The 11,985-nt window shown below is 41.0% G+C and overlaps 1 protein-coding gene across 2 annotated transcripts in view; it reads right to left on the bottom strand.

Annotated features, from left to right (window-relative positions):
- Positions 1-77: 77 nt before the first annotated feature.
- PLPP2 (phospholipid phosphatase 2) overlaps positions 78-11,985 on the bottom strand; it is a 27,760-nt gene continuing 15,852 nt past the window's right edge. The window contains exons 1-6 of one of the 2 annotated variants that reach the window (XM_018561666.1): positions 8,096-8,150; positions 6,560-6,717; positions 4,851-5,125; positions 3,974-4,031; positions 2,075-2,251; positions 78-984 (exon numbers count right to left, since the gene is read on the bottom strand). In XM_018561666.1, coding sequence (XP_018417168.1) covers positions 853-984; positions 2,075-2,251; positions 3,974-4,031; positions 4,851-5,125; positions 6,560-6,717; positions 8,096-8,150 — 855 coding nt within the window. In that variant the 3' untranslated portion in view covers positions 78-852. Of the gene's footprint in view, positions 985-2,074; positions 2,252-3,973; positions 4,032-4,850; positions 5,126-6,559; positions 6,718-8,095; positions 8,151-11,985 lie in introns of those variants that run through there. The other variant, XM_018561664.1, reaches the window with a different exon arrangement.

The following is an 11,985-nucleotide window of genomic DNA, read 5'->3' as shown; positions in this document are numbered from 1 at the left end:
TATATTACATACATATATACACACATACACCTTAGGGGCGAGTAACAAAAACAAAATAGTTAGACAGAAATATTCACCCCATTCACAGCCAAATAAGGATGGGGTGATTGCTTTATTTACAACCCACAGAATTGGAGTATAGTACATACACAGTTAAACCCAACACACAAAATATATACAAGAGTGTTAAGGCGGCTCTTTTCCATTAACCTCTCCCCATAGCTCCATATGCTCTGGTCATTCCTTTGAAAGGGGAGAGGTATAAAGCAGTGGTTTCGATACACATACAAGTCACTCATAGGCATTCTATGCAAAAAGTAAGGATAACTGCTCAACTATATAATTTCTCCTCCATGTAGAGGACAAGCAGTCAGATTGTACACAGCAGAAAAACGCAAAACAGACCTATGCACTCACTATGATGCCCAGCTCATGCCAACCTTTGGCTGTCAGAGAACAGGGAAACAATCTCTCACTTGGAATGCCTGTCTGGCACACATACAAATCGTCATATTGCACACAGAGCTCCAATCTCGCTCACTCGTTTCATAACAAATTGGAAAAATGCTTACACAAAGACATTCAACCTTATACACAATTCAAATATAGAAATATCAATATTCCTCTCTTTATACATAAATTGATATAAAAAGTTACTTTGGCTTTTGTGCTGAAAAAAAGGGATGTCACAAATTCTCATTTAAAAAAAATCCAAGCACGTCTCATCTAAGAGAAACCCGCCTGTTCAGTCCATTAGCCCCTTGGAGCGGCCAGCTGACATGGATATAGGCCTTCTAGCCAGGTAGAGCTCAACAATTAAGTTGGTACAGCTCAGAGGGGCAACAAAAATTCTCATGATCCTCCCAGGTATCCAAAGTGATTCTGGTCTGTTTCACATAGTTGGAGACTTGGTTTGGTCTCAAGAGGGTCTTTGGTACACTGGAGAGGCGGTCTGACTTTGAAGAAATCAGAAACATAACGTACCTGTGGAACAAAGATACAAAGATAAGTAAAATGGACTAATATGGGGGAATTTTATTTGACGGAATGACAAACTTTATAAAGACATTTTTCTTAAACTTGCATGTTTGAGATAGACTTTGGTCCCGTTCATACCAGATGCCTTGGGGCTGCGTTGGTCAGCTTTTCCAGCACAGCCCCAATGGCCAGACATGGCAATTTGGCTTGCTTTAAGTGGGCTCTGTTCCTGCAGGCAGTACATTTTTTTCTGAGCAGTGTGCAGTGTGGTAAAACTGCATCGCACCATGCTGTGCCAATAGAACTTACTGAAATGTCACCAGTTCTAACAATGTGGCACATCAGCACTGTTACCCGGTGGCACACACCAGAAGCTGCTCTTATGGTTATAAGGATTTTATAACCATAAGAGCAGAACAGTAAGTAATAACATGACCAGATAATTTTATTAAATAATGAAGGGGAGTAGAAGGTGCAACATCCCAAAATAATACATTTCACAGAACAAGGACAGACTTTTTACGCACCCACACGATCATCATGTTGATATGATAAAAAAATGTTTATTTTTTTATTCCATTATAAAATATATAAAAGTTTGATAAAAATAATTTCTGCCCACCGTTATTTCAAAGCCCAAACATACACATCACTTCCAAAAACTAATTTAAAATAAATAATCCAAAGTCCATTTATGCTACAAGCTGATCCAAGTTGATAGTGAAATATATGGAGGGATATGAAGAGCGCAACACGTTTTTATGGTATTGACCACTTCTTCAGTAGCAGCAGGGCAGAGAATATACTTAAAGGCTTAACTTGGACCTTCAATATCCACCTCCACTAACATTCCTAAAGATGGGTGCTAGTGCCTCAAAACATGTGGCTGGGCGCCAGGACACATAAATTACAGCCTCCTCAGTTCCACCATAGAGCTGAATATCCCTCACACAGAGGAGTCATCCCACACCAAGGACACAGGGCAAGGATGTGGAGGTATTTTGAAATATCATTTCAAATAGATATTTGTATTGTATACACAATACAGTGGCTTATTATGTTCTCAAAGTCAAGAAGTAACATAGAGCTGACTTACTGTGAGCGTAGCAGCAAGTGCCCCTTGAAGAAGTCCCACCAGAACATCACTCCAGTGGTGTTTATAATCAGATACACGTGTATATCCAACATACAAAGCAAAGGACAAGAGGAAAAACTGTATTGTGGGCCGTAGAAGGCGAGCCCACTTTCCACACAAACGGGCCTGGATATATAACTGAAAGGAAAAAAAAGAAGAGTTTATTTACATTTTGCTTAATGGAAAAAAAAATCAGCATTTAACTCCAAACAACAATTTTCCCTGATCAAAAAAAAGGTAAAAATGTGAATAAAAGAAAAAAACATTTTGTAGCGCAAAAAAGAAATTCTATATATCCTCAAAACTCAGTGTTTGGTTGATTTAAAACTTTTTTTCTCAGGTAGTGCCAGTGTATTCAAACTGGAGCAGAGAAAAAAAAAACAGACCGCCTCTGCTGCTGGACAGACCTGGCAAAACTCTAAATCACAAGACTGGATGGACAGAAATACAAATCCTTTGGCAGGTAAAACAGTTCCTTTATATGTATTTCAGCAGTGTATTTAGCGGTTTCAGTTCAGCTTTTAAAGGAGAACTATGGGGTAAGTGTTTTTCCTCATAGTTCTCCTAAGGGTCACGGGAGGACATATACTAACCTCCTCCCGTGACCCAAAGCTCAGTATATCGTGAGCTATAGCTCGTGATATACTGAGAATGCCGCAGCCGGGACGGATGCCGACATTACTGTCGAGATCCACCCAGCTGCGTGAGTGACAGCGGGCTCTGCCTATCTAGAGGCAGAGCCAGCTGTACCCGCCCCCTCCCCGTCCGTTCTGCCAGTCAGCGCTGGAGGATCGGAGGGGGGAATCCCTGCAGAGAGCCGTGACTGGCAGTCACGGCTCTCTGCAGGGAGATGATTGAGAAGTGAGCGAGCGACGGTATGTGTTCCCTCACTTCCCGATCTATTGAGCAGACGTGTGACAGCTTCACTGTCACGGGTCGGCTAGAACTATGAGGCTGAATGATTTTCACTCACCCCACAGTTCTCCTTTAAAAATATATTTTTGAATGCAAGCAGTATACAGCCTTAGCTTTTATAGCAGCAGTGAGCAAAGCAAGCTTTTGTGAAGCTTCCGGACACTTCAAACAGTTTTGCTAAAGCCTTTGAAGGACTTTTCAGTTACAGTTTGGGAATGTTAAAGTGAGACTAAACTCAGGAGTTAAATCTTAAAAATGGATTCTTGTACCTTAATTATTAACAAAACTGAATCGTATTTGTGTATCCAGAATAGTTATGGTACAGTACATGAATGCATTTTTAAGATTTAACTCCTGAGTTTAGTGTCACTTTAACACAGATCTTCGTGGGAGTTCTGACTATGCCTTTAAAGAAGCTGCTAGCAGGCATCAGCAGGGCATTTGTAAAGCTTACTAAAGCCTGCCAGAATCTTGTTTAACTATTTGCCGTCTGCCCGTTGTAAATAAATGGGCAGACGGCAACCTCTTCCTGGTGGGTGGTCGTACCTGCGTGTAATTTTTTTCCCCGCTCTCGCGCGCCCCTTAGTGCGAGCAGAATCCCACTGTGCATGTACACAGCCGGTACCAGCTGTTACATACAAATGTTCAGGCGGCTCTAAAGTTGTTGTTTTTTCCCTTTCAAGTGATGTACCTCCACTGTACAGCTCACTGTCTACGTATAAGGCATTTCAGTTTATTACTCTTCAAGACACTTCAAAAGAGTAAGTATAACATTTCTAAAACGATATTTTTGAAACATACCAAGTGGCAATACCAAGTTTTTCAAAAGGTGCTATAATAGCAATACAAAGTATTGCTATTATAGCACCTTTTGAAAAACAAGCTATGCAGTAGTGGCACAGTTATGCATCACAAGAGTAAAGGTAAAGCTGTAGAAATGCTTACCGAGAGGAACAACATGCAGTACATTCCAAATGAAGAGTGCCCAGAATAGAAAGACAACCTGAAAAAAAATAATAGAAAACATGAAATGAGAACACTTGTGATATTAAAACGAATATAAATGCAAAAATAATGAATGCTGTTAATCACTGCACCATGGAGGTAATGTGGAATTCTAGAAGGGAAGAGGGCATGTGCAGCTTGCCTGCTCCTTTCATGGGTGCAGATATATTACCATTCCCAGCTCCCAGTGAACTGTATAAGAAATCATTTGGATACCATACCTGTTTACACAGTTAAAAATGAAAATGCAAGTTACAAAATTGATATAGAAGCCATTCACCCTGCTCTTCCCATTTACAGCTAAATTGAGAAGAAATAAAAAGGCAAAAAAGCAAGTCGTTGTGGTTTTTGTTATCATCTGTCCTATATGCAGGCTCCTCCCAATTCAGAATCCCCATCTAGTGTTAAAATGTAGGGGAACATCTCCCACCCACATCTGCAGTGTACTTTCAGCCCCACACTGACTCTAATAAGATTCCAGCACATGTTTATTGTCTATTATCACCAAAGTCACTGTGTGGTAAAAAAAAAAAAAAAGAATCTTCAGCACTGCCTCTGTAACAAGATCTTTAGAATTGTGAATTAGGTGTTCAACTTTATATGCCTGAATTGATTTTGTCTTTGAATTAAGCAGTATCAGAGTTGATATGGCACTTACCATGTGCTACTGCAAAAGCCAAGTGTCTTATGGTAACAGGTTTCAGCATATGCAATGAAAGAAAACAAAAACACACACACACACACACACACACACACACAAACGAAACTGAAAACTAAGGTAACTGCTTATTTAAATATTTTTGCTCATGTCACTCACCTTGACTCAGTTACATTGGCATGGCTTCCACGACATTCAATTTCTGCCACATATCCAGAGCAGTTAATCGTTTTCCAGTCGGGGTCACACACAGCCAAAAAGTTAGGGCGTGGTCGGCCTATCATGTACTTGGCTAGATCCGTGAGAGACTGGCTGACAGAGGCACCAAAGAGAAATGTTCCTATCACCTTGTAGAGTGCAGCCACATAATTGTTACACTCTGAGCGGGAGTACAGGCGCTTTGAAAATACCATATACATTTCTCCTGAAGTGATCTGTGGGAAACCATGAAGAACACAAACAGTCATGAAATCACCATTCTCTGCTGTGAAGGGTAAAAAATAATTTGTATACATTCAAAGCAACAAGTAAATAAAATTAAAGGGATATAAAATTGTTCACATTTCTTTTTCCTTTATATCGGGGCCAGACTTTAAAACACGTTTTGTATTCTTTACATTTTTTTTTATGCCTTCGTTCTCTAGTGGTATTCAAACCGCTACCCCCAACCCCCCATGTACGGGTTCTTCCATCAGCTAGCCGGCCGCTGAGGAGGCACCTGTGTGTGCACGCACCTAGCTGTGTGTGTCTATAGACTCACACACAGCATGCGGCCTGCCACTCCCACACCCTTGCAGTCACATTTTGAGAGACCGCAGGAGGAGCCTATGGCTCCTCTGCCCTCAGTACCCTCGCCCAGGAAGTTCGAGGAATGCAAAGTATCTTCCTGGTCGCGGAGGAGGATACAAGTGACCACAGGTAAGTGTAGGGGGACGGGGGGTTTTAGAAAAGTACTGGGTGTTTTTTACCTTAACGCAGAGAATGCATTAAGGTACAAAAACGCTAAGGCTTTTAGTACTACTTTGATCTACAAATTTATATTTTTGCTGCATCTTTATGGCATTGAAAAGGTGTTTAAATCAGGCGATGACAAATTAATAAGGAAATCAGGAGACAGCCTTTTGAATTTAGGAGCCAGTTCCATTGACAACTAGAGAGAACCTTAAAAGTTAGGCTCCGCATATAGTAAACTGCGTGGCTTTATGTCCCTTTCTAGAGTCTGAACCAGTTGGTCCTTATTTATTTTCTCAATTTGATCACAGTACCTCTAGAAGCCATAAAAGGTAGTAGCATCAAAGAGAAAATATCTAACATACACATTTACTCTCATGTCTGTAATGTGTGTGGCTGTGCAGGAATTCAAATTATACAAATATATAACAACCTGATACATTAAGGGATCTGGGAAACAAATGACCCCAAAAGTTTGAAAACACAGCCAAAGAACTTCATAATATAGTACAAAGGGAAAACGGTGTTGAGTGACGTATGTAGGGTGCTACAGCTGACCTCCCCTAATAAAAGGCTCTAGGTGGCTAGCCTAATTCAGTAGTTTCCTTGCTTTCCAAGTGCCTAACATTGAACATGCATATTAAGAGTTTTGACTGTTTCGGGCCTGTAAATGCCAAAGTACTGATGCCAAAGGTTTAGAATGACAAACAAGCAAATAGCGTTTCCACAAGGAGGTCAGCATTGGCACCATTTATACTTTTCTCAGCGCTGGTTTTATTAAACTTTGTTAAAGGATGGCTATTTACGGTCTGCAAAATTATCATTTCTTTTCTGCCCATAATATGTATAATTCCTAATTATGTGCAGATACTTTTCCTAACCATAAACCACTACATTATGTGTCTGTAAATACGTACAATTATAACTGTGCAGGAAATGGTGACTCCAGCCATTAGACCATGAGTTATGGTGTCATCTCGGTATGGGTATTTAATTGATTCATCATCACAATAGAAACCTCGTTTGTACGGCCTGTTTACCAGTGTCATAATAATAAACGGCAAGGATGCTAAGGGCAAAAAAAGAAAAAAAACACGGTTAGTTACATCAAGTGTGAGATTATACAGTGGCTTTAAGCATTCTGGGAATAACTAATAAACCGGTGGACTTCTTTCTTGCACAAAATGTTATACACGTGTTTAAGGACCTGTAGCTCAAGAGTGACTTCACCAGTCACACAGCAACCACATTCATGCACTGGCACAACGAAAGAGAAAAATGATGGGAACTGAAGGCAGCATTACACATATTACTTCAGATACTTTGGAAAGGGTGAAAAATATAAGGCGGGAGGAAATTGTACAAAAAAGGAGAACTCAAAAAATGCAAACAAACTTTAAACCATCTGAAAACAGAGTGCTGCAATTATAAACAAATAGTTTGGTGTTTGATGTGTTAAGTACATGCAGAGGGAGCAGCACATGGATTACTAGGGCAAGTCTAAACTTTACCTCTCCCTGTAGCTGGTCTAGCTGGTTTTGACGGATGGAAAAAGCACCTTGTTCTTACCCGTGTCTTTCATCCGATAGTAGTAATTGGCACAACTACTACTAGCTCACAAACCCTGCTTTGCAATATATACATCACCAATTCTAGTGTTTTAGGCTAGCTTTAAAGATGCTGATACACTTACAAAATGGAGACACCTTCAGCCTAAAGGACATGAAGGACCTAACCCAATTCTGGGTCAAAAAAAATCGAGCAGATATAGGAATTTATCCCATCTATACAATATGAAGGCTATGACAGCCTTGATAGTAGCTGGCTGCCCATACATTGACAAACTGTTTATGAGGTGAGGCATACATATTGGCTTTTGCTGTTGACTGACCCCTCTGAGTTGTAATCAAATAAACCCACTGTAACTCATCTGTGCCTACTGAAAGTCAGGAGGCAAATCCCACTGTTCCCATGTCACCATTCAGCTCATTAGGTGATAAAAAAAGAACATGGTCACACAGAGAGGATCCACTGTGATAGGAGAGTACAAGTAGTAATTAAGCAGTATCCAGTGAAGGAAGGCCACATATAAAAACGTTCTAATCATAAACAGACACCTAGTGAGAGTCTGTGTTCAGAGATTAGGTCACGCAGTAGCTGTGTCACGACTCTAGGTATGAAGATAGCATTCTGCCAGTAAAAGACGCAGCACCATGGCATATATCTGAATGTCCAAGGGGACAATTACCTTAGCTCAAACAATATGAGCACTCTTCGCTAATAGACACAGGAAACTAGAAAACAGCATAATGTAAAGCAAAGCATGAGAAGGCAATGTACAAGGATGCCTTCCTTATTTTCTGAGGTACAGTACAAAGGAAAGTATTAGAGACTGGGTGGACTAGAGGTCATAGCTTTCCTCCAAATAATGAGTGCTCTTGGGCAATAGACTCAGACACAGAGGTCTAGAAACAGCACAATGTAGAGTGCAAGGTGCAAAGGTAACATACAGGGATGCAGAGATACATTTTACAGGAAAATTGCAGAGAATGGTCATCGAGAAGGTCGATATTAGCTCCCATTCACACCTGGGTGTTTTGCTGCTCTCAAAGCTCAAGACAAGGAATCCCATCCATTTCTATGGCCCCTGTTCACACCTGAGAGTTTTGTTGCAAGCATAAAAATGCCTATCACTGAAAAAGTACATGAGCTACTTTTTGGCAGATTACAGCGCTTTGTTGCACCAAGTTTCCTGTTGAAGTAGCAGCTTAAACACCTTAATAAATGTCATAATTGAAGAGGAAAAAAAACATCTGGGTACTGAGAATGTTGATAGAGAGGGTAAAAATGTATGTAGAATTTTCATCAACTGAGCTGAGGAGGAAATGTCCAACCTCCTAGGACACTGGCAAAATCCTGAGGCATGGTGGTTGGAGGAAGGGTTATACTGGGGCTGACTTAACTGTTTTTTGTTGTGCCAGTGTCCAAACCTCCTGATTTTAGATGAATCCGTAATTTGTCCCTTTATAAATAGAGTTTCGTGCTTTAATGTAATGCTTTCCTGAACAGGAAATTATTTATGCCAACCCGCCTGTTTTAATGAACTCTCAGTCCGGATCTATTAGAATGGCATAAGACCATACAATCACAATAACCTCAACCTATTGAACCAAGGTAATACGGCTGGACATGTACGATTAGGCTGTCCAAGTCTGGACAAAACTAGTGCTTTGGTGCTTTTGTTAAACATAAGCATCCTTTATACTTTCTGAAAATCTGTCATTTCAGAACATCTCGTCTATGATGCCCAGAGAGAGAGAGCACGGAGCCAGGAATGGACAAGCTGTAGAGAATGTCCAGTCAGCAGCCTCTGGCATTCTGGCTTTATCCCGTTCACAGTAAAAAAACAAAACTGTTTATGCCTAGGGAATAAAGCTAACAGAGGTTCACTGTCAGGCACATCTGAATTTAAAATCAAACCTATACAGAAAAATAAATGCAAAGTTATAAGAAAATGCATGTCATTTATGTCTCTTAAATATTTGTAATGTCGGGTTTCCATTTTATTTATCCAAATAGCCAAACAGAACAAAAAACAATAAGTATTCTACATGAGCAATACTGAATATTTACCTGATAAAGAAAAAAAAGTTTATCAAAGCTCAAACAACAACCTATTTGCCAGCTGTACACATTTATAGCATGTTATACAATTGTGTTTTGCTTCTTATATGCATTTGTAAAACAGTATTTACATTTTGAATCACATCCTTAGAGAGCATTGCTGCCATAAATCCCATTACTTTGCTTCTGTTCCTCTATACTAGTCACCTTGCCATGTGGATGGCAAGGTAAATGCACAAACAATCCATTTTCCATAAAAGCACCTAAAAGTATACTGTGTGATGTGTTTTCAGAGTCTGACACCCAAGTACACAAACACTTATTTATTGGCAGAATTGGTAAAATGGTAGTCACTTTTGCTGAATCAATGCCACAAAGCTGTCCACTTACAATATGCCAGAGAGCATATACAGAAGCCCCAAAACGTCTAGAACAAAATCATGTGTGTTTTAAGGGGGCTTTAGTAAAAAATTGATGCCAAGATGAATGCAGCATATTATCAGAAATTTTTGGAGGAACAATCTGGAAGCTGCAAGTGGGGTACACTTGGACTTTCCAACATGGCAATGATCCACAACATAGAGGCAAGTTGACTATTCAGTGGCTGCAGCAGTAAAATAAGTGAGGCTTCTGGAGTGGCTTATCACAATGTGCTGACTTCAACATCAATCAGCCACTTTGGGGAGTTCTCAAACATGCAGGCCAGGGTAGACAACCGAAGAATTTGCAAGACCTGGGGGCTTGTTTATATTGTATCATTTATGCAATATAGCAGGTCTCAAAATTTCCACTCGCCCCCTCACAATTGACGAGTGAAAATTGTGTGAGGGCGAGTTGAAATTCATCTGGGGAAAGGGTGCCGCCGGCAGGACCAGCGAGGGTGAAACTAATCGATCGTTTTAGTTCTGTCTTCTGTGACCGGAGTGAAGGGAAGACAGCCGCACTGATTATTCTCCTCCTCCCCGGCTACTGCAGCTACAGAGTGGCCGAGGAGAAGAATCATTTCGTCTGTCTTCCCTTCACTCCGGTCATCTGCAGTTTCCTCCGCCCACCTCAGCTGCCATAGGCTTGGAGGAGGACTGAAGGTGCTATTGGCTGGCTGGAAGGTTTTGCAGCGCAGGACCTGGAGGATACATCTCTGTCACCCCCCCTGTCCCAGCACCAGTACCACCACCAGGAGAAGAGGGCAGATCAGCTATGTGCATGGCAAGTCCCTGTTCTTTCTACACCGCTGACCTCTGTGCGTTGCACTGCTGACCTCTGCACTGCTGACCTCTGCACTGCTGACCTCTGCACTGCTGACCTCTGCACTGCTGACCTCTGCACTGCTGACCTCTGCACTGCTGACCTCTGCACTGCTGACCTCTGCACTTTGCGTCACACCGCTGACCTTGCGGGAGTTAAGGCTGAGGGGCCTGGCTAGTAGCTGAGGGGCTGAAATGTTGAGCCTTGCAATATAGAGTATTGAGAACCAAAGAAATGCAAATTGTTGATCAGAACCATTGTATTATTTTCTTTATTGCTGTGGTTTAAGGATTTTGCTATTCTGTGATGCCTAACAGTTTAAACTGGATCACATTAAAAAGAAAAGTGGTCTGCTTAAGTTTTCTTAAAGAATGTTTCACATCTTACAAATCCTGCCAGGGGTATTTAAACATATGAGCACAACTGTATGTATGTAACAAATTTAAGCAATCCATAATGGGCGAAAACAAAAGCCCACTTAAGCCCTATTCACACATAGGTGTCGTTGTAACACGTGTTCGCGGGCATTTGTCCCCACTGATTTTAATGGGTGTCGATCATTCACCAAAGGCAGGAAGAGTCAAGCAAGTAGCAAATTCAGCAAAAAAGCACATTTAAAAAGCCGTTTTTGGGGTGCCATTAACTACCGGTAGTAAAGGCACCGCAAGCATGTTGCACATTTTATAAACAGGCGTCAGAGTGCAAGCTTGACACTCGTTCCCGATACGCCTATATGTGAATGGGGACTAAATGCTTACAATGTTACTATAAACCTATAAATAACTATTCAGTTTCAACAGAGAAAAAAACAGAAGGACAGACCTCATGGTTAAAGGCTTACTTCACCTTAACGATCATATTTAAAGTTGCGCCTATACCGTCTCTCTATGTTTGGCTCCACTCGCAGAGCACCGGCATCTGTTAATAGAAACACTACCAGACCTATCTGCCACTGCAGCAGAGGGACTCGTAGATCTAAATGAAGCACAAGTACATTGATCTCACCGCACTTGTAAGTCTATTGTTTGCAGCATGTTGGCCAGTTATAGCTCATCCAGATGATTGTGTTGTATGGACACTTTCATACATATAGTGACTGACATCAGATGACAAGTGCTGAATATTTCTAACTGACAAGAATAAAAGGTTACTTCAATAAGTGCATACTATTAAACAAAATCTTTTCAGAAAGCTGTGTACACTTTGTTCTCAAAATGCATTCCAAAGTGAAAACTGTGATGAGCAAACTGCACCGAATATGGTACTGACACTGAATACTTGACTAGATGCCTCCAGCAAGAAACAATGGAAAGTGTGGGCCAAGAAAGAACGAAGCAAAATAATGCACATTTCTGTCCAACCCACAGTTTCCATGAAGAACTGGGCCTGGCAATTCCAACATCTGCAAACATTAGCCCACAGTTTGTTCTTTCTGCTATCTATCCTGAACACAACAAAATTAAGGGGGGGGGGG

Source organism: Nanorana parkeri, unplaced genomic scaffold (assembly GCF_000935625.1).
Source record: "Nanorana parkeri isolate BGI_ZX_2015 unplaced genomic scaffold, ASM93562v1 scaffold537, whole genome shotgun sequence".
NCBI classification, from domain to species: domain Eukaryota; kingdom Metazoa; phylum Chordata; class Amphibia; order Anura; family Dicroglossidae; genus Nanorana; species Nanorana parkeri.
The sequence above is the reverse complement of the archived record's forward strand: the minus strand, read 5'-3'. Positions and strand labels throughout refer to the sequence as shown.